At 42.4% G+C, this 22,666-nt stretch overlaps 1 protein-coding gene across 2 annotated transcripts in view; it reads right to left on the bottom strand.

Moving 5' to 3' along the window:
• Positions 1-22,666, bottom strand: part of LOC120516303 (cAMP-specific 3',5'-cyclic phosphodiesterase 7B-like) — a 205,833-nt gene that overhangs the window by 148,205 nt on the left and 34,962 nt on the right. The window contains exons 2-3 of one of the 2 annotated variants that reach the window (XM_039737880.1): positions 14,695-14,843; positions 1,522-1,582 (exon numbers count right to left, since the gene is read on the bottom strand). In XM_039737880.1, the coding sequence (XP_039593814.1) occupies positions 1,522-1,582; positions 14,695-14,805 (172 nt within the window). In that variant the 5' untranslated portion in view covers positions 14,806-14,843. The remainder of the gene's footprint in view (positions 1-1,521; positions 1,583-14,694; positions 14,844-22,666) is intronic. The other variant, XM_039737881.1, reaches the window with a different exon arrangement.

The following is a 22,666-nucleotide window of genomic DNA, read 5'->3' as shown; positions in this document are numbered from 1 at the left end:
TAAATAAACGCGTGGTGGTGGAAAACAACATGTCCGCCTGTCTGTGTCCGGGCCGGGACCACAATATATATATATATATATTAGATTTGCTTTATTCCTTGTGCATGTTTTACATTCCTTGTGTTTTGTGGGGGGTTCCACCTGCCTATCACCATAATGAGCGAGTCCAGCCCACAGTAGTCCCTTGCGGTTTATTCCAATGCGCTTAGGAGTTGGTGAGCTTTTCTTTGTGATTTGTTCTGTGCGTTTGTGATTTATTGGATTTTTGACCTTTTTGGTCTGTTCTTGACCACTTTTTGAATTTCCTACTGGGACACCGTTTGCCTTGGATTACCTTTGCTGGTAACTCCTTTTTTGCCTTGTGGGCTCCACAGGAGCTTGCATTTTGCTCAGAGCTTTTTTTAAAGGAAAAAAATCTTTTATTTGCATTGAAGTTTTATTTTTGCCCTTGTTACTACTAGCTGGGTTTGAGGGGTTTCTCCCTCTAGTGGGCATCTTTTTGGAGACGTTGTGCTTGTGAACTCTCAAGTTTCATAACACAATTAGCAGTAGGTTTCCTTGAGAAATTCCACGTTATCTAAATGACCTTGGTGTCTGAGATGTGGTACACTGCGTGCGTCACTGCTGCCTCAAGACTCATTTATCAAAGCGGCATTTACTCTGGCTAATTAAAAAAAATAAAATTGTTCTGAATCTTCACATTTTTGTTCAAGGCACTAAGTAGTCAGACTGCTGAAATAAGATAAAAGCACAGCCTCCTTTAAGCAATAATAACAAACAATACTGATTAAGATGACATTGTCATTTAATGTTAAGCTATATAGCAAGAAGAGACATTCCTAAATCCACTTGATACAATTCAGGGTCACAGGGGGCTGCAGCCTATCCTAGTCGCAGTGGCGCCAATTCATTGCAGGCAAACACTCATAATGGACCAGCGCCCCTTTAACTTAATATGCAGGGATTAGGAAATTGGGGGAGAAAAACCCACCAAGACATGGAGAGAATGCATAGACTCCACAGGGACCACGACTGGATGCAGGCTTTGAATCCAAGAGAATAAATCTGGGGCAATGGCACTAACCACTACATCACTTTAAAATCACAATCTTCACTGACTTGAAAGAGACAGCATAAAGAATTAAGTGACTGGGAGATGCACACAATCAAGGAAAAAGTCAAAACCAAAAAAAAAATCAAACGGATCTTTCTTCAAAATTAAAAATCAAGATCAGAAAAATGGTACTGTACAGTAATATACAATCAAGTACAGTATAGAATGTTTAATGTGTACACCGATAAAACGAACAGGACACTCTGTCATGTGACCAGCTTCAATAGTTTTTAAAGTCAAACTAAACACATTGGGTCAAATGAAGTAAATGAGCTGCAGAGATCAACACAGCGGTGGCTTCACACTTCTGTCCATGTTGATCATCACACATCCATACTATACAGCTTTGATGTGCAAAATCATTTTTATAACAATTAACACTTCACCATACAATTGGCTTATCTTACCTATCATGCGAACACATGTGGCATTCCGGTCAGGATTTTCAAACGAGGCCGTCCCACTCCTCTGAAATAAATAAAGATGAGACAGATCAATTTGGATTTACAGGACTGACTGCATCTTACCAAAACTGGGCTTGCAAATGAATGCTGCCGAGATGGCAGAACCCGCCGGAAGGATGAACATCTCAGCAGCACTCCATCAATTATGCATGTAAGGGGCTCTGAAAACACAAGGACACAAACCCTCAGGTCTGATGAGGCAAAAATTGAAGTCTCTAGGCAGAACTCCAAGTACACTGTCTGGTGTAGACCAGGCACTGCTCATCAGCTGCTTATTACCATCCCTGCAGTGAAGCACGGTGGTGGCTCCAGGGAGGCTGGTCAGAATAGAGGGAAGGATGAAGGCAGCCAAACACAGAGAGGTCCTTGAAGAAAACCTGCTCTGGCGTGCACGGCACCTCAGTCTGTGGGTTGGGGAGGGGGGGATGGCTCACTCTCAGCGTGACAATGACCTGAAGCATACAGCCAAGACCGTGCTGGAGTGGCTTCGGGATAGGCCTGTCTCAGAAAGTCCTGTGGGGTTTTAAGTATAGGCCACTCAAGAACATCTGTGGAGAGACCTGAAGATGGCAGTCTACAGACGCGTCCCATCTAACCTAACAGAGCCTGAGATGATGGGATAAACTGCCCAAATCCAGGAGATTAAAGTTTACAGACACATCTCTCTATTATAAAAAAATAATCTTCGAAGGAGACGAGACGTGATTTTCTCAGAGAGACATTTATACATCCCATGAGAAAGAGATTTAACCACGCCAGGGGTCCGGAAATAAAGGACAAAGAGTATATGACAAAGTAGAACATTGTAAAGAATTACAAAATGTTGGCCGTGGTACACATGCAGAGCAGGTTAGAGATAATGGAAGTACGAAAAATCAAAAGTCTCAAAAAAATTATAGTAAAGATCACATTAGCGCAAACAAACGCAAATTATTACTCGGTGAAATAACGGAACAGCGAAAAGAGATTGAATATATTGGTCGGATTTAAACTTTAAGTCGGAGATTGTAGATGGTCTAATTCGAACACTTTCCAAAAACGTTGGTGCGGTATGAAGTCCCGTGAGATGGATACTTTCAACATGAGATTCTTTCAAATCATGCCCTACTTACAACTATTTTCAAACAAAATATGCACGTACTCTCAGCTCTTATAAATATTATCAGAACAAAAATTGTATACGTTCAAGATGACATGTCAACGACTAAGTGAAGAAGAAAGAGTCTGGACAAACACTTGAAAAAGTCGGTTTATTTATTAGAGAGAAAAAAAAAAACGATATTCACTCACGTTGCGCTGTCACGATGTAGAAGTCCAAACATGGAATCAAAATTCAGTGCGCTTTTGACGAAAAGTTAATTTCAAATATTGTTTTAAAGTAAAGTGAAAATAATGCATATGTAACAATTCCCATGAAAATAACCACCTCTTAAATTTGTATATCCGGTTAACCAAACCTGGGGGTGGGCGAGCAAAGCAAGCAGGGGGCAGAGCCCCCTAGTACCCTAAAAGACAAAACCTGGAACTGCTACCAAAGCAGCTTCTAGAAAGTACCAAATCAAGGGTTTCAATGCTACTGTGAATGAGAGATTTCAGTTTTTGATTTCTAATACCTTTCTGAAAGCACATTTTCACTTTGTTATTATGGGGTTTTAAGTGTAGGGGTAGAAATGGCAAATTGACCCTTCTAAAATCAAATCTGTAACACAAAAAAAAAAAAAACGTGTACCAAAAGTGAAGGGGGCTGAATACTTTCTGAATCCACTTCACGTCAAACTTAAAAAGCATCAATTAAACAAAATTCCGTCCATTTATTATAGTACTAGGGTGTTGTTCCGAGTTAGCCATTATGAATGTAGTGAGATGTCAAGTAAAATGACACCTTGCATCTTGCCTGAAGAAGGGGCCAGAGTTGCCTCAAAAACTTGCATATTGCAATCTTTTTTAGTTAGCCAATAAAAGGGGTAATTTTACTTGACTTCTCACTACGTCCTTTTATTTAGAAATTATTTTTTTTTGTTTGTTTTGTGTATTGGGAAGCTGAGGTGTACTCGGGCAGTAACAGGTTCAAACACACAGTTCAAGAGGTGTAACATAAAACAATAAATTACAAAACTGATTCATTCAGTCGTCAGCCTCCTTAAATCCAACTATAAAGGCCTCCGCTTATCCCGACAGCATCAGGCAGAAAACAGTGAGTGGTGGCTCTGAGGCTAAGGATCTGTGCTGATATCCAGAGGTTGCCAGTTCAAATCCCCGTCACTGCCAAAAGAGATTCTACTCTGCTGGGCCCTTAATTGCTCCAGGGGCGCTTTACAATGGCTGACCCTGCACTCTGACCCCAAGCAGTATGTGAAAACTAACAAATTCCTAATATAAGAAATTGTATAAAGCGAAATAAAGAACAAAAAAAAAAAACAAGAGGGCTCTAGTACATTGCAGTGGGTTCGATTCACACCCACCCACCCAAGAGCAAATCTGGAGGCACCAAGTAGCGGGACACACATGTTTTTGGGACCGTGAGAGAAACAGCCTACATAGACATGGGCAGAATATGCAAAAATGCCATACAGAAGCCAAAAACGTAATAAGTGGTACCAGAAGTAGGGTGTTGCACAAATGGACCCTTATCAGCAAGTGGCTCCAAGGAAAACAGGATGCATTTGGGGTGCCATCTTCAGAAGGATATCCCTGGCACTCATGTTCTTGTGCAAATACGATCTGCGTGTGTGTGAGACACACATTAATCTTTAGGTCCTTTAGCCCCTTCTGGGCTCAACTAATGTTAAATAGTACCAACCTGAAATGAGAAGGGGTACTGTCACTAACAGTCTTGTCTCCTTTCTACCCTCTTATCCTCGAGAAACCACCCCTTGAGGGCAACTTAGCCAAAGTCGTCCCTCCGGTATCAATTCAGACGTGACAAAGCCACGAGGAAGGTCACACAGACCTCTCAGAGCTACCCACACAACAGCAACTGCCAATTTACTTTCTGTGGCAGCGTCTCAAAATGGGGTTTTGCCCAGTTGGCACACCAATTATTTTTTGGTCTCGTCTAGAGTCAACCCCTCGTCCTACTCCACTAGTAATGGACGCACTGCGTCTCACCTATCCCTCGATATTATAGAGGGGTCTATGGTGGCCAAAACTGACGACAGCAGGAAACAATACCAAAACCACCACAACACAAATTTCACGCTACTCGTCTCACGTCATTCACATGTCAAATCATCCAGTCATGTGACAGGCACAGATACACTAATCAGAGTCCCAGCTTCTCACAAAATAAAAAAATGAATACTTTGTCAACGATCATCAGTTTCACACAGCAAAGAATTTTCTGTTTTCATCTTTAGATTCGGGGGCAGAGTTCCATTTGGCAGCTTTCATCATAAAAACGAAAAGAAAAAAAACTCAAAAGACGTCACGCTCAAGGAAAAAGAGAGACACCCTGCCATCTTTCATTTAACGGGACGTACTGTTTTTCTAATTTATCAGCAAACTACCTTCACCATCAAGCTGACAAGATAACGTCTCTAGGGAATAAATAAAAAGAGTAAACCCGGCTAAGGAGCAGTGACTTACAAGAAATGAAACCGAGAGCCGCCAGTGTGTTGATTTCAAAGGCAGACGGGTTTACTGCGAAAATTAATACAAAGAGGATAAGTGATAAGACACAAGGGCAGTGGGGACTTTTTCTTGTAATTTGGGCACTGAGAATGTTCTGCACGAAGCTAAGCATTTTACCCTGCATTAGACTGGCTAGCTTGGCATGAGGAGTCCACATGGTGGTCTTCAGACTGGAACGTCACTGAATGCTACAGCAGGAATACAGAGGAGGCCACACTACACGGTGCAAACCACAAAAACAGGTTGGCCAGATCACAGTTTGACTTCAGAGAGCCAGCAGAATTCTGGGAAAAAGGTCTTGTGGACAGACAAGACAAAAGATGAACCTGCACTAGACACCCGGTCACCCTTTTCCTTCCCATTGAACGGCGTCCATTCTCAGCCACCAGGCCTAATGGGGTTGACTGCCACATCTCCACAGGGTTAAACAAGTTTGCTCCCAGGCTTCTATTCGTAGTACTAAGAAAAGTCTGACATAAGCATTCCATCAGATTTTTTATACATATATTTTTTTTAAAAAAGATTAAATATTTGGACTATAAATCTGAAAGTGCAGCTCCATATCACACATGGCTCTCAAATGGCTTTTTATCTGCTCCCATGCCAAAGCACTACCACCCAAAACTGAACACTCCTTTGCTACAGTGTGCCACCTGCTGGCCATGAGAATACCAGCACACTGAGAGATACTGAACTTCAAATTAAAAGTATCTTCAGGGGGCCGGTGTGTGTGTGTGTGTGTGTGTGTGTGTGTGTGTGTGTGTGTGTGAGACGACTATCAGCAGAAGACTTCATGAACAGAAACACAGAGGAGGCCACACTGCAAGATGAACACCACAAAAACAGGATGGCCAGATTAAAGGACTTCAGAGAGCCTGCAGAATTCTAGGATAAGGTCTTGTGACCAAGTAGTGGTGGACTAATGGACTTTACTGGCAAGCTTTGCTGGGCGGAATGGCCTGTCCTCATCCAGATTATGATGAAGTGCAAAGGTGAAGGGAAGATGATTAGGGTCCAGAATGGATGAGGCCATGATGGGCAATCAGCTAGGACATCATGGGACCCCCCCTACCTCTGAGAATTCGGACCTCGGTTTTTATCTCTCATACAAAGAATGGCATCCATTTTTACAGCACGGTGTCCCCATCACTGCAAAGGGAAGCAGCGTTCCACAGGGTTGGCTCCCTCTGCTGGCCACACCAGCTTTCCTGGTTGATATCCCACCCAAACACTGGCCTGGCCCAAACATCGAGGTTTTATGGTGAATTAACGGGACTGGGGGGTCTTATATCTCCCATCTATAAATTCTGTTTAGAAGTGCATTGATGAGTGCAGATAAGCACCTGGAACCAAGAAATTCATAAATGTTAACCCTTCCCCCCCGGAGTTTTCTTATAATTTATTAATCTGTGCAAAGGTTAAAAAGCGAGAAGTAAACTAAAAGCAAATCTTCCAGCTTTAGGTATGCAATGATTAAAGACTAGTCAGGACTAGGAGGGCCCCAGCGCCGTAATAGCAGAGACATGAGACATGTGTGCCTTGTGTGTTTACACTCTGCTCAGTGTGCTTTGTTCTAACAAGTGCTGTCAAGACTGCCGATTATCTACTGCAGAAAAGCAGAAACACTGTCGCAAGCTTTCTGTTCTCAGAAACAACTCTCCAGGGGCGGTGCAGCTTCCTACTGCTATGCAGGTCGCCTTCAACTCCACATACTTATAAGCAAATAAGGCCGAGCCAAGGTTGGCTAATTCTGAGACCTGAAGGCACAAAGCCAACCTTCGAATTTTGTTCTGGGTTGGTAGAGTTGGGTGGAGAGGACCTTTTTTGCAATGATGAGAAGCATTCAAGAATGGAGTGTTCTAGAAAGGAGCGTGCGGGCAACACACATGCCACCACCCACGTATTTCTAACACTCAGTCTGGGCGATGAGAGGCTAGAAGCCCACGTCGCTCTTTCCCTCCGACCTCAGGTCTCAAAAAGGTGCTAATCTAATCACTTCTCATCATTCCAAATGGATATTAGCAACGCAGTGGGGAAACTCAATAGCAAATGCGTGTAGAATTTGTCGAAAGCCCGGTGGCAGGAGAACTGGGGTCAGTCTGGGGACTTTCAACAGAGAAGAAGGAAGCCCTAGAGGTGACACAGGAGAACAATGCATATTCAGCCAAAACCCACCTTGAAGACAATGGAAGAAATTAGAAAATGTCAGAAGCATAAATGTCTGGATTCTGCATTAATGCCATTCCAAAGTAATTTACACATATATGGAAAAAAAAAAAAAAAAATCACATCAATTTATGCTGTCACCCTGCCCGGGGTTTGTTTCCTGTCTTGCCTGGGATTGGCTCCAGCAGACCCCCGTGACCCTGTAGTTAGGATATACCAAGTTGGATAATGGATGGATGGATGGACATCAATTTACTTTGAGTGAAAGTATGGGCTGGCATGGAGAATGCGAGCATTAATGCGGCAGGGGGCTCCCTACCTGGAGTTTGCATGTTCTCCTGTTTCCTGTCACAGTCCAAAGACATGTGGAGGTTGAAGTGGCCCCACTGTGTGTGTGTGTGTGTGTGTATGTATATATATATATATATTATATATTGTGGACCACCAGACAGACACCAATGTTGTCCAGCACACACAATATTATTTAAGTGGGACAGCGCTTTTTTTCGCTCCAAACTACAGTGCAGAGTACAAAAGTACCAGCACAAAATGCTCAGTCCCTTCTTTCTCCGTTGCTTAGCCACCTCCACTTCTCTCCCAGCAAGCTTTGTCTTCCTTCCCCCCCAACTCTGAATGGAGGGAGGCAGCCCCTTTTATTTTGCTCCTGGGAGTGCTCCAGGTGGTTCATTAGCATTACCTGGAATCACTCCCAGGTGTGATGGAAGTTCAAGAAAAGGCTCTGTGGCTCCCCCTGACGGCCACTACAGGAGCCAACAGGGCTACACCAAACTCCAACTGCCAGCATGCCCTGTGGGAATCCGTGGTGCCACAGCCGCCCAGGAGGGCTGCCCTCTAGCATCCCAGGGGAGGTAGTGCCTCACAAATGCCGTCTCCCCCAGTCCTTCCACCAGAGGGGCATTGGGCAAGGGTCCCAAACATCCACCTCTATCTATATATATATATATATATATATATATATATATATATATATATATATATATATATATATATATATATATATATATATATATATATATATATATATATATTATATATTATATATATATATTATATATATATATATATATATTATATATATATATTATATTTATATAAAGCCAAATACCACTGACTCACCCATCAGAAAATCTACCGAACCACGAGGACTTGGGACTTGAAATTTGGAATGTAGGTTACGCTTGGTCCACAGGTGCTCACTAAGAAACAGTTTTCAAAATTCCATGGTCGAAGCGTGAAATTTCTTTTTCAGAAAGTTTTTCAGACCCGTTTGTATGTCTGTCTGCTTTTCACGAAAGAACTACTTAAGGGATTAAGATCGGGTTTTTTTTCTATAATTTGGTTGAACATTCCTCTGATTTTGCAACTTTCTCATCGTGCTAAGTATCATAGTTCATCTGCAGTACCAATTTATTAGTGCAAATCCGAGAGAGTCTCATCGGGCTGCGGGGACGGGGACGGGGCCCTCCTCACTCACGCATCTGCCTCGGGGCGCAACCTTAACTCCGCCCAGTTAGCAAAAGAGAGAACTACTTAACGGATTTAGAGCTTTTTTTTTTTTCTATAATTTGCTTGAACAGTCCGGTTGATTTTGCGACTTCTCTTATTGCACTAAGAATCATAGTTTGCTTGCAGGAGCGATATATTCGCGCTAATCCTAGACAGAGGCTGTGGGCCGAGGGGACGGGGAAGAATTAAATCAGGAGTGGGGAGCCGGGCAGGGTCTCCTCACTGTCAGGTTTCATTACTACTATACACACACACACACACACACACACTTAAAATTAAGTAATTAGTCTTAAGCCTACAAATGATGATAATTTGAAGTCACTAAAGACTAAGCTAGTGTCACTTTAATTTGAATGTTTTATTATGACTGTGTGAGCAATCAAGAACACGAAATGCTAGAAAAGTAAGAAAGCCAAATACGCAAAAGGGTGCAAAACAGAGGCACAGAACGAAGAAGGAAAGAGAAATGTGCACACAATTGGGAACCAGACTGCAAAAGAAAAAAACAGAAGCAGGAGTTAAAGGACAAACAATTCCACAGGGCAATACACAAGCCTCATTAAAATTGGACCAAGGTTACTATAATAACTGAAACAGGAAAATTAATTTGTCCAAAATTTCTATAATATGTTGTAGGTGCCTGGAAGGATAGGAATCCTGGCCGGGATAAAGCCAGGAGGCCATAATGGAAGGATCGGGTGATTGGGGTCACCGAGAGCAGTTCATTCCCCCACATGACAAGCTGCAGTGTTCATCATGGCTGGACCAGTTTTAAGACGCTGCATTGCAGCATGGGAAATAGAAGTCCGGAGACAGAGCCCTGTCAAGGTCTTTGGGGACGACCAGAAGTCGCTACCAGAGGAAGAACGTCCTGGTTTCCAAACGACTCAGAAGTGCTTTGGAGGACTTAGGACAGGAAACCTGAAAGCAGTTCCCGGGTCAACTTGAAAGCTGAATGTTTTTTCTGTTGCTGTGTGCTATGGCTGCTGTTGGCACCCGTTTGCTGTTTCTGGCAACAGCGTCTAGCTGCCTGGCTGTCTTTACTCATGAGGTGGACCTGGGCGACGGTGACAATCTGGTTTGTACCACTTATTCTAAGTGGCACACCTCCCAGGTGAACGTTGCAGTAGGTTCATCGGCTACATGAACGTGTTCAGCAGCACTGGTATCTCAGTTTCGTTTTCGACCTCCGATTTTGATGCAAGTGATCTGGAGATGGAGTCCAACAGGTCGGAGTCCGACTCAGCAATAATACACAAAATGTCGTCCAGAGTATTTTGCTTTGCGCATTCGCTTTGGTCACTCGCCAGATGTGGATGCTGTTTTAGAAGTCGTTTGCTCTTCGCTACTCCTGCACGTGCTGAGAATCTTCAGTTAAATCTGCTAACTTTCCTTCTAGCAAAGTGAGTCGAGCTAAAATGTAACGGCGAGTTTTGTCCTGCACCTGAATTTCAACAAAAGTCAACATCTGCCATGAAAGAGTTAAAAGAGAGCCCACCACCTCACTGGACTTGAGTCAGTCGGGAGACAGTGGCTCGCATGCTTACAGAGATTTGTGAATTGATTTATTTGGCTGTTATAGTTGTGAAGAGGGGGTTTGTGGCAAATAAAATCCTTGATTTAAACCTGCACCTGTGCTGGGTATTGCTGTGCCTGTGGTTTGTGTCTGGCTCAGTGGCACCCCCTTGTGGTTACAATGTAGTCAAAACCACAGACCTTTCCAATGAGAATACTGCTTTCTAAAAGCTTCCCTTTGTTGAGGAAAGCAATAATTAATGCGATAATCAACACAGAAAAACAAACTGCAACATGTTTACGTTAAATACATTTGTAAATGATGAACAATTTTGTAACACTTCCTTTTTCCTTCACAGCTTTGAAAAATAAACAAATGACTGCCAAGAACAAAAGTGACGAAAAAATTGAAACATGAATTGCAGACATATCGAAAAGTGATTAAAATAACTGCAAAATGTACGCCACCCTGAAACAAGTCCTGTGCACAATCTAAAGTTTCCCCCTTTTTCATTCAGGACTAGAGATAAAATTCTGCAACTGTTTTTATGAGTGTTTGTCTCTTTTTCTTGGTAGATGAAGATCAGGATGCTTTCATTTCATTCTTCCGAATTTATTCGGATTTTAGTCGCAATAGATTTGGCTAATGTGCATTTGTTGGTTCTGTTTGTTAACATAATGGATGATGAAGACGACATCATCCGATGCAACTCTCGAGGACACCACCAGTAACCGTGTAATGCACAGCGGCAAAGGGAACGTAAAAACGACAGAAAACGATTCACAAAATAAGTGTAAATCATTTTCATAGCAACATATGAGTTATTCAGAATAAAATGACATGCATACTAAGTATCTACGCAGTCAATAATGCAGGAAACCACCCAGAATAATGTCAGCAACATGCAATTATTAGGATTGCAATCATGATGAATGAATGAACTAGTGTACGAAATAGAAAATTCTAGAGACAATGGCAGCTACAAATACATCTTTCTATTATAAAAGGAAATAATTTCAAGTCCTGCGAGACAAGACTTTTTGCCAAGAGATATGGACAAGTCACACCCTCCTCTCAAACATTTCGAACGCCCACGGTCCAATCACTTCTCATTCGTGTGAATGCTACTGTCAGTCACAGATCCAGCGCGCTCACCTCCAAGCGGGGTCGGAAATAAGACAAAGGGTAGATGACAAAGTAGAACGTCGTAAAGAGGATCAAAAACGTTGGCGGGATACACATGCAGAGCAGGTTAGAGATAATGGAAGTACGGAAATTGGAAAGTCTTAAAAAAAATGATAGTAAAGATCGCATTAGCGCAAACAAACAGAAATTATTACTCGATGAAATAAGGGAACAGCGAAAAGAAACTGAATATATGGACGTAGGTGATATGATAGAAGTAAACTTTAAGTCGGAGACTTGTACATCATCTAATTCGTGTTGCCATCAGGGAAAAGTAGTGTTCATTCCCAATTAAGAAGCCTATCCATGAGAATTAAAAGATTGGTTGTTTGGTGAAAGTGAAATCCCACAAGAGAAAATTTCAAGCCCCGCGAGACAAGACTTTATGCAAAGAGATTTGAAAAAGTCCCACCCACATCTAAAACCTTTACAGCTACACACACGGTTAAATCATCTCTCATTTGTGTGAATGCTATTGTCAGACACAATTCATGTAGAGAGAAAGAAACGATACGCACTCACAGGGAGTTGCGTTGCGTTGTCATGATGGAATTCCAAACACAGAATCAAAGTTCAATGCAATATTGACAAAAAGGTAAAAGCAAAAAGAGATCGAATATATGGACATAGGTGATAGAACAGAAGTACGGAGATATCGTTTGGCTTTATAGTTTAAGTCGGAGACTTGTAGATTGTCTAATTCATGTTGCCATCAGGGAAAAGTAGTGTCTCTTCCCAATGAAGAGGCGTATCTGCGAGAATTAAAAGATTTGTTGTTTGGTGAAAGTGAAATCCAAAAAACGTGAGCGGCAGAGACAGGAAGTGGCTGGCGCAACGCGCATCCTGGGGGGGTGAAGCCCCCTAGTTTTTCAAAGTGAAACATTTTGCCGATCGACACAACGTACAAAAGGTACTTACTGAAAACAAACAGGATTTCGACTTTGTGTTATCCAGCCATAAAACCAAACAGCAAATAACAAATACTTTGAAATTCAGAGCTAACTTCAAAACGTACGACTCTTGCTTTCATTACATATAAACTTAAATATCCATTTTTAATCCTTTACTAAACATTGATTTTCTGCTCTCCTAATACTTATATTAATTTTCATTTTCAGTATAATAAAAGTTCAGGCATGTGAAACGTGATTAACACAGAAATAAAGAACTCATATGAAAATGAATAAATTATGAATTAATTAGAGCTTCAGATTCATTAAAAACTTTCTTGGGGAGGCCAAAGCCAAATTGTCACTGAAGTTCTCTACTAAATTAAAGTCAATATACTCAACTACATGCTTCATTTAGCATGAGATTAAGCAATTAAAGAAATATCAAACTTGGGAGCTTTTATTAAATTGTGAATCGTGACAGTACATTCTTTTTGTGACAAATTCTATGAGCAACATTCAATAAAAATTCAAGAGATTCCTCATTCCTTCAATGTTAACTATAAAATACCGACACAAAAGTAAATAATTCTTGAAAGTGGACACCGGTCAGCCACAACATTAAATATTGTGTAGGTGCCACCCAAACAGCTCGGACTCCACAAAACCTCTGAAGCTGTCCCATCATATCTGGTGCCAAGACGTCAGCAGAGGATCCTGCAAGTCCTGTAAGTGGTGAGGCGGGACCTTCATGGATGGGACTTGTTTTTCCAGCATATCCCACAGATGCTCAAGCAGACTGAGGTCTGTGAGGTTTGAGCTCTTTGACCTCTTTGTCATGTTCCTCAAGCCATTCCTGAACCATGTTTGCCATGCGGTAAGGGACCTTTGTCTTTCTGAAAGAGGTCCCTGTCATCAAGGAACACCATGGCCATAAATGGGTGTACGTGGTCTGCTACAGTCTTTTAGGTACTGTAGGTGGTATGTATCCAAGTAACATTCACGTGAACGCCAGGACCCAAGGTTTCCCAGCAGGACATGGCCCACGGCATCACACTGCCTCCACCGGCTTGCCTTCCTTCCATAAGGTGTAGTCCAGCTGCCATCCCTTTCCCCAGGTAGACGACGTGCACACATGCACCTATCTGTCCATGTGATCTAAAAGGAAATTTGATTTATAAAACCAGAACACCTTCTTCCACGTGAGCACAGTTGTGGGAGTTTGTGCTTTCTAAGGGACTGTCGTCCAATCAGGTGCCATTTCCTGCCATAATATCCAGTGCTGCTGGGAAAAACTTCCAAGCATCCTGTGAACCAGAAACTGGATCAACAGATTTAGCACACAAAACTCTGACCTGCCACTACAGACGCTGAATGCAATGTGGCACAGTTACCCAGAGTTAAGGGAAGGCACAACTGTAAATGTGAAAATAAAGCTGCCTTAAGGCATAATCATCTGCTCCATGAAGCTGGTTGTTATGAAGTATAGAGGGAAAACATATGGAGCAGCTGGTGCATTGTCAACGAGCGAAGATAACAAACAAGGGACCTTGAGGACAGGGAACACCAAAGGCAGCTCAGCATGCTGTGGATTTAACAACAGTGACTGAATGGTACTGGTACAAGTATTAGGGGGGAATCTCTATGATGATTCATAAATCGTTTCATTTCTAAAACACCTACCAAACAGAAGAGACTCATAGGAATGGAAAAAAATAAAGAACGATGAGAGATGTGGGTGAACCAAGATAGCACACAGCGGTTAATACTGCCTCTTCACACAGAAGTGCTTCAAAAACCTGGTTAATTCAGAGAAAACTGGTTTAAAAAATGCTGTATAAACCCTTAATCTGGTTTGAGAAAAATCGGGTCAATGGCATCTGAGAAACCTGATTATCAGAGGCAGACTTCTCTGCAAATAACCCGATTACGTGGCCACGTAAACCCTTAACCAGGTTACTGTTAAAGATTTTGGAGTCTGCATTAGGTGTCCACCTGGCGATAGGTGGCAGTATGGAGCAGTATGCATGGCACTCACCATGCATTGTTTAAGGTAGCGCACATCCCAAAGTGCAGGGCAACCTGGGGCTGTTAGGGTGACCTACTATTGGAAGTCTCAAGACTTTATTACCCAAGTCATGATTTGGTGTTATATAGCATAGTTTCTTAAATTAGGGATCATGATTCTTTTTAGGTTGATACCTTTTTGGGTCTGCAGGGCTGTGACTGTGTGTGAAGGGTAGCGTATGGTTCATGGAGTGTCTCGCGACGGGTCACTGCAGGCAGTTTAAGCCATCCACATTGCCCCACCATGAATATCGTTGGCAACTGTCCATTAGAGAAATTGGCCTCTGGAAAAAAGAAAAAAAAAAAACCTGATTAACAGAGGTAGAACATAAATAAACCAATTATGTGGCCATGTAAACCCTTAACTGGGTTACTGTTGTTAAAGATTTTGTTGCCTGCACATGGATTTGTTTCAGCAGCCACAGGTAGAAGCCATCACCTGAACATTTGCCTCTGGAAATTTCTTTTGTGGACACAGTACTCCTTCCCCTGGCAGAAATAATCTGTCCAAATATTTCAGAAATCACTAAATTTATATGTTGATGAGCTGATCATGCAGCTCTTAAGAACAGTAGGGTAATGTGTTAAAGTAATGTGTGTTATGAAGTCCAATTACTTTTTAAAGTAATGAATAACCTAACACAGTACTGAATTAACAATACCTGTGTTGTTATTAACCGAGCAGCAGGAGATGTGTTATCAGGCCAAGCCGTAGATACGCCACTGGTTAACTCCGTAGGTTCAGCGTAGGAGTGTAAATCAGCCAAAAAAGGCTGCACAGAGAGCTGCATCCCAAGTGTGGAGCCCAGAGCAGCCATCCCAGTTTGCTAACCCCCCTTACAGGGAAGGTTTTCTCACCACATTGAAGATACACCACAACAGCAAAAGTAGAACACTTTTCAGAAAGCAGTTAGTAAGATGCCACATGAGAGGTTGGCATCAAAAAAGAGGTGGGAGTTCAGGGTGTGGTGTGTAGATAGGTACAGAATTGTCCGATGCACCAAGCAGAATCTTATCAGAAAGGGGCTGATGTTAAGAGTGTTGTCCAGCAGGGGGCAGAACTGGGGCCACTGCTATTTTTAATATCTATAAATGAACTGGATAGAAATTTAAATAACAAGCTGGTTAAGTCTTCACATGATACTACAACTAGGTGGATTTGAAGATTGAGAATCCATGAATCATCACAGAGGGACTTAGATCACAGACAGGCTTAGGCCGATTTGTGGCCGATGAAATTTAATGTAAGAAAATGTAAAGAGTTACATGTACGAAGTAAAAATGTGAGGTTTGAATACACAATGGAGAGGTCTAAAAATCGAAACTACACCTTATGAGAAGGATTTAGGAGTCGTAGAGAACTCAGCACTATCAACTTCCAGACAGTGTTCAGAAGTCATTAAGAATATAGCAGCTTAATGTGTGGAGTACAAGACCAAGGAGGTTCTGCTCAAGCTTTATAACACACTGGCGAGTCCTCACCAGGGGCCTCGTGTATAAACGGTGCGTACGCACAGAAATGTTGCATAAGAACTTTTTCACGTTCAAATCACGATGTATAAAACCTACACTTGGCGTAAAGCCACGCACTGCACTTTTCCACAGTACCTCATACCTTGTCGTACGCAAGTTCTCCGCTCGGTTTTGCAGACTGGCGGCACCCAGCGTCAAAGCAATGCTACTGTTCCTGTGTGGTTACTGCTTATTTTCCGGACACGCTTTATAAATACACTGAAACTAACCGCATATTGTTTATTAGTGTAACGCATCTCATTGTAATTAACTTGTAACAATATAATGGTCCAGGGAACAGCCATAGTATTCCAAATACCATAACTGCTTTAGCATTGTTACTCTCACTGCACCTTCTTCTTGTTTCAGCTGCTCCAGTTAGGGGTTGGCACTGCGGATCATCTTTTTCCATATTACTCTCACTGCACCACTCGGAGTATTTATATCACTGTATCTGAGTGTGAATCACAGCAGCAGCTGATTGGAAAGAGAATTATCGGGATACAGCATCAAGCACAAGCTACCTCAGCCACGGCAAAACGTTTCAAAACCTTTCCTGTAAGGACCTCGCGGTTCAGAAACAGTTTCATCCCAAGAACTTTAAATGCACTCAATCAATTGCTCCTTGTAGAACTGTTAGGACTTATAAGTACAATCACCTCACTGTAAACTTGCGATACAGATATAATATCGCACAACCTGAGCCACTTTATAAAGCGTGTATTTACATATGATGACAATATCATTTTTAAGATGAAATGCAGCAAAATAGGTTTATTATATTATACAGATAAAACTAACTTCATTTAAATAATCTATATTCTTCACTGGGACTGGCGTGAAGGATAGAATAATTAAACATGTGCTACGAAGATAGTTCAATGTTCCTTAAACGTTTTGAAGAATCGGCTCTCTAAGCTTACAGATGGCTTAACATTTATTACAGAGCTGATTGTGTGACGATCGGTTACTTGGGGAAAGAAAAGCAAGGACTGCAGGGGCGGCTACGCCAATATATATTGACTATAAAACAGAAAGAGAAAATAACAGCACAGCTAAAAACGCAGCAGCAAATTTCGACAAAAGTTAAACGCTTGTCTCATGATCACGAGGTGGCTATGCAGTGTCTGCAACGGACGTGGCCATCCACCGTGCATAAGATACCATATTGACTTTGGCGGGCGAAGGGGCCACCGCTTCTTTCTCTGCCCAGGGCCGCCACAAGCCTAGAGCCGCCCCCGAGTACTGCTGCAATAAATAATTTCATCGAAGGTCGCACACAATCACTGCACTGTGAAACCCATGTTTAATAACATGCTTTAACTCCTATCATCATGAAAATGATATCACGTATACATCTCAGTATTTTAGTTATTCAGAGAGCTGAAATATCACGAATGTAATGGATTCTGTGTCCAGTCGGAGGAACAGAGCCGGTTTAAGAAGCAAGTAGTGATTCACACACATAGAGCACATAGAAGAAACAAAGCATTTAACGTGCTACTTTCATTACGATGTGATTTGAGAAACTGGTTAAACGATTTTAAGATGAAGTTTATGATGTTCTACTTTAATGACAAAATAAACTACGTGATTAAAGTGGAAATTTCGAGAGTGAAGTTGACATTTTGTGCTTTTTTCCCCCACTGTGTGCCTATTTTTTTTTGTCTGTACCCTAATAAGCTTTCATATGACACTCAGACGGTGGGCTACAACTCGACTTTTCACAGTGACTTTGATATCTGAGCTTTCAAGTTTCTCCAACACGCTATGTCACTCGATCAACTTCCCTTTTGTTGATTATACCACGGTTTACTTGAACAAATAGTATGTTTTTCCTTTGTCTCCACTTGGTATTCGCTGAAATTCTTATATTTTCCCCCGTGCTTTTCCCATTGTTTTTTCACAGAAGGCTGAGCTTAAGGGCGATTTATATTGATTTTCATATTCAAAGAGGCTTAATTCTGGGAGGAGTTGGGGCGGGACATAAGGCGCGTGCACGAGCATTAGTTTTCACGCGGACCGGGATTTATGTAACAGAAGACCGTGGAAGTTGGAGTACGCACAGATTCCCACATCTGGATTTTTCTGTGCGTAAGCACATTTCGGCTTTTGTGCTTATGCCATGTTATAGTGCGAATTCTATGCACGGCGTTATACATGAGGCCCCTGGAGTCCTGGGTGCAGTTTTGGTTTCCAAGCTACAAAAAGGACATAACAGCACTAGAAAAATGTCCAGAGAACAGCGGCTAGGCTGATTCAGGACTAGAGGGGTTGAGTTATTAGGAAAGATTAAAAGAGCTGAGCCTTTACAGTTTAAGCAGAAGAAGATGATGAGGAGACCTGACTGAAGTGTTTGAAATTATGAAGGGAATTAGTACAGTGGATCGAGACGGTGACTTTAAAATGAGTTCATCATGAACACGGGGACACAGTTGGAAACTTGTGAAGGGCGAATTTCACACCAACATTAGAAAGCGTTTCTTCACACAGAGAACCACTGACATATGGAATAAGTGACCAAGTAGGGTGGTAGACAGTGGGACTTTAGGGACCTTCAAAACTTGACTTGATGTTATATTAGAAGCTTTACGTGGACAGGACTGGTGGGCTTTGTCGACTGAATGACCTGTTCTCATCTAGACTGTTCAGATATGCTAATGATGGAGAACGGCCAGTGTTCTGTCTTACTTTTCACTTCAACGAATGGTCAATTATTCAGCTTTGCTCGAGTGCTTTGATAAATGAAACCAGCTCACCACTAACACATATAATCCTGCCCTTCACTCCTAGACTGCGGTAGCCGGCCCTGACACAGACAGGTAGACATGGTTTTAATTCACCCACACACGTTTATTTACAATCGCTAATATTTATAAGTGCACACACAACCCCAAAACTCCCCAAAAGTCCAGGCCTCAACAAAATGCCTCACTCTCTTCAGGCCGCCTCCTTTCCTCTCCTCCTGAGCTCCATCCTTCTCCGCTCCCGACTCAAGCCCAGGGAGGCGGCCCCTTTTATAATTACCCGGATGTGCTCCAGGTGCCTCCTGATAATCTTCTGCCACCACTCCCCAGTGTGGCGGAAGTACCGGCTGCACACCCAGAAGCACTCCGGGTGTCTCTGGTCTTCTTCCTCCCAGTACTTCCGGGTGTGGCAGAAGTGCTGAGGGCCAGGGCTCCTCAGGCATTGGGGGGCCCTCTGGCGGCGACCACAGGCCCCTATAAGGTTGAGCTTTCAAGCTCTGTTCCCGTGGTCCCCAAAGCCACCAGGGCAGTTGCCCCCTTGTGGCCTGGAGGAGGTGCAAGCCCTTCTCCGGTCATCCTGGGCGTCCCGGCTGGGTACCACCTCCAGCCACTCATCACAAGACACAACTTTTAACTAGAACATGCAGACAAGACAGCAGCATTACAAACAGGTACCTGTCCACCCGCACGTGACCCACGGCTGCTTTAGCAGTAGTCTTCCCATCTAAGTGTGCCAGAAGAATGTGAGGGAGGTAACCCCACCCCAAGACAAACCCATTTATCCAACTCAAAGAACTTACGAAACAAAGAAAGATGAACATTTAATATCCAAAGATGGTGCGATGTGCACAAAAGAACTTTTTCTGGCAACTGATATCTCAGACAGCTTTGAGGAGAGGGAGACCTTCAGCATAAACTGACAGCACATGCATGCAAAACGAGAGCTTCCTCACCGTGAGCTTAAAGTTCTGGTCTCAGACCAGAAGATTTTTTTTTTATTCATAGCCCGTGCCACATCATCTCACAATCCACTGATTAATAATGTAACATACTGGTCTCATTACTTTGTTCTTAGGGTGACTCCTTCAGTGCTGTGATTGCCGTCACACTTTCGTCTTTGATGAAAAATTCTGTTGGGAGAGCTCACGGCCAACCGCATGACTGCACGTCCAGCAGAATTATCCACGTCTCTTGTTCGTTTTTTTTTTTTTTTCTCTCTTCCCTGAAATGGATACAGAAGGAAAAATACAAACAACCTGCAAATCACCTTGCAAACTTCCTTTTGCAGCCGCACCGTCAAGGTCATCTTTAAAAGTCTAGGCTGCAGCAATAAATGCCTTTTAAGCTCTCAATCCTTTTTCCTTATCTAAGGAATTATGGGGGCATAATGGGCCCGTAAAAAACTTTGTAACTTAACTAAGATAAACAATATGAATAAAAGTTTTTTTCTCACCATGGAGAGTCCTTATCTGCAGTAAAATTAGACAAACAACATATAAAGCTCGATTCCATAGTGATTTGGACTATTGTGGTGATTCAGGTTAGCAAACAAGCATCGGCCTAAGCCGCACAGAAGGCCCTATTGTTCCACGAGGGACTTCAATTCTGATTCACAGTATACAATGAAGACAAATGTATTTGTTTTAAACTTGCCATAACATTCTCGAGCCTAATTCAATTCAGCGTTACCCATCTTAGAGGAACATCCTGTATTTTACATGTTGTGACCAAAAGGGGCACTCCAGAGCCCCCAGACTCCAGAATCAAAGTTCAGATCCTTCCTTCAAAACAACCATTCACAAGCTCAACTCCAATATGATTTCTCCTCTACTTTCCTCCAGTTCAGCCTTGTCCTCCTACCTCCTGACCCTGACCCCAACTCGCCTGGATGAGATTCAGCAGCTTCTTTCATGCCAGACCCGGGAGTATGTCTAGTGCCACACAATTTCACCCTGGAAGCACTTCCGGGTCAAAAGGAAGCCCCTTAAAAATGTGTATGTCTTCTCCCCACAGCTCCCTCTGGTGGCACCCTCAAACTCCAGCAGGGCTGTTCATCAGGACTGCAGTTGCCTAGGTGCCCTGCTGTAGTTCTAACCGAGGGATGCTGCCACCTGGTATACTGGGGACTACAAGGTCCCAAGAGATGGTCTTTCCCTGTCCTTCAAATATATATCTTCCTGGCCAGGAAAGGTAACCATAACCACCCTGTCTAGGTTGCCTGTACCTCATGGCCTACCATCTGGGTAAAAGACCACCCTAACTCTTGGTCAGAATGTCAGATGATCCAACTTGACATCTACAATGTATGCTTGGAAAGTAATTTATCAAGTCCTCTCACTTTAAACACAGATTTTGAGGAACTCATCCAAAAGGTCATTGTTGTCAACAAATTCTGTGGGGTTATGTTTCACAACCAACTTAGGGGAGGGTGACTGAATGTCTTCTCCGGCTTACGTCTCACTGAACATGGAAGGACGAGCATGGCAAATCCCCCATTTATTAAAGGAAAAGTTTGGTACTTGCAAGCTGAAGTTGTTTCTTCACAAGCATATGGCTAATGCTTCATGCCAAATTGTGTTCCAAGAACTCTAACATCCTGTCTTTAACTCCAAAACATTACATTTGCCAAAAGAGAGAAGGGCCAACAGTGGAGGTGCCCAGGAGGAGAAACATCCAAAAACCAGAAGAGGAATCAATACCGAAAATCTACCCTATCTTTCATCCAAACCAAATCGCTAAACCAAATATCTAAATTAAAAACAAAAAAATTGGTCTGTAACACCTGAATAATGACAATTCCACATCTGACCAGGGGGTGTCGGGGTTCGCTAACTGTCTTTCTCGATCCCTTGTAGACCATTCTCGGGAAATCCCACAGGGTTCCAGCACCTCTGATGATGTCACTTCCGGTTCCAGCACCTTTGGTGACGCCACATCCAGTCCTGCCTCTGAGGACACCACTTCTGCATCCGGCCCCGACCACATCACTTCCTAGACTGGACTTTAAAGCCGCCATCTTGACTATATGCTACAGTTCTGTTTTGGACTTTTGTGAACAACTCGCTATCTTTAAAAATACCTTTTTACAGCCAAGGCACATTATACGGGTGGCTGCCCCAAACCTTTATGATGTCTTATCATTCATTCTTGTGACAACACTAATAAAGAAATGAATAACCACACAGTAAGATTTCTTTGGATTTATTCACACGCTCAGATGACCAGGAAAAAAACAATGTCGACCTTTAATCCCATTGTGGCGAGAACGTCAACACCGCACACCATCAACGCCATTAAAAATGAAGGCTTAGAACCGCGGCATTGAGGAAAACAAATACAGTGCTACAAAAAGACACAAAAAACACAAAACCATTAGAAAATTATACCTAATTCAAAAACTCAGGCCAAAATTGAGTTCCGCAACCGCAAAAACCAGTAGCCAAATATATCATGTAAGAACCAGATCTCTAAGAGACGAGTAATTCGTTAAAACAAACATAAATCGTAACATTAAACTTCTTCAGGGAGAGAACAGATGTTACAGCAGAAAAATTGCCTAGACCTGTGTGAAAATCACATGCAAAATTATCTCCAGATTAAAGCTTTGTTTTGTTTTTAAACATAAAAGGCCCATGTTACATTAGTTTTTGCAAATATCGATGTGCAAATAAAATGGAAGTCCATTTAATGTTTTTCTAGTGACCAACAAAGGAAAATGTTAAAAATCGGATAAGATTTTCGTGCAGGAAATGCATGAAATGTAAGATTTTTTCTTTTCCCTCAGACATTCTAGCCCTTACATTCCAGAAGCTGGATGGATGGATGTCTCGTCACGTTATATATGGAGA

Source organism: Polypterus senegalus, chromosome 16 (assembly GCF_016835505.1).
Source record: "Polypterus senegalus isolate Bchr_013 chromosome 16, ASM1683550v1, whole genome shotgun sequence".
Taxonomy (NCBI): domain Eukaryota; kingdom Metazoa; phylum Chordata; class Cladistia; order Polypteriformes; family Polypteridae; genus Polypterus; species Polypterus senegalus.
Note: the sequence above shows the minus strand (reverse complement) of the source record. Positions and strands in the feature narration are given on the sequence as shown.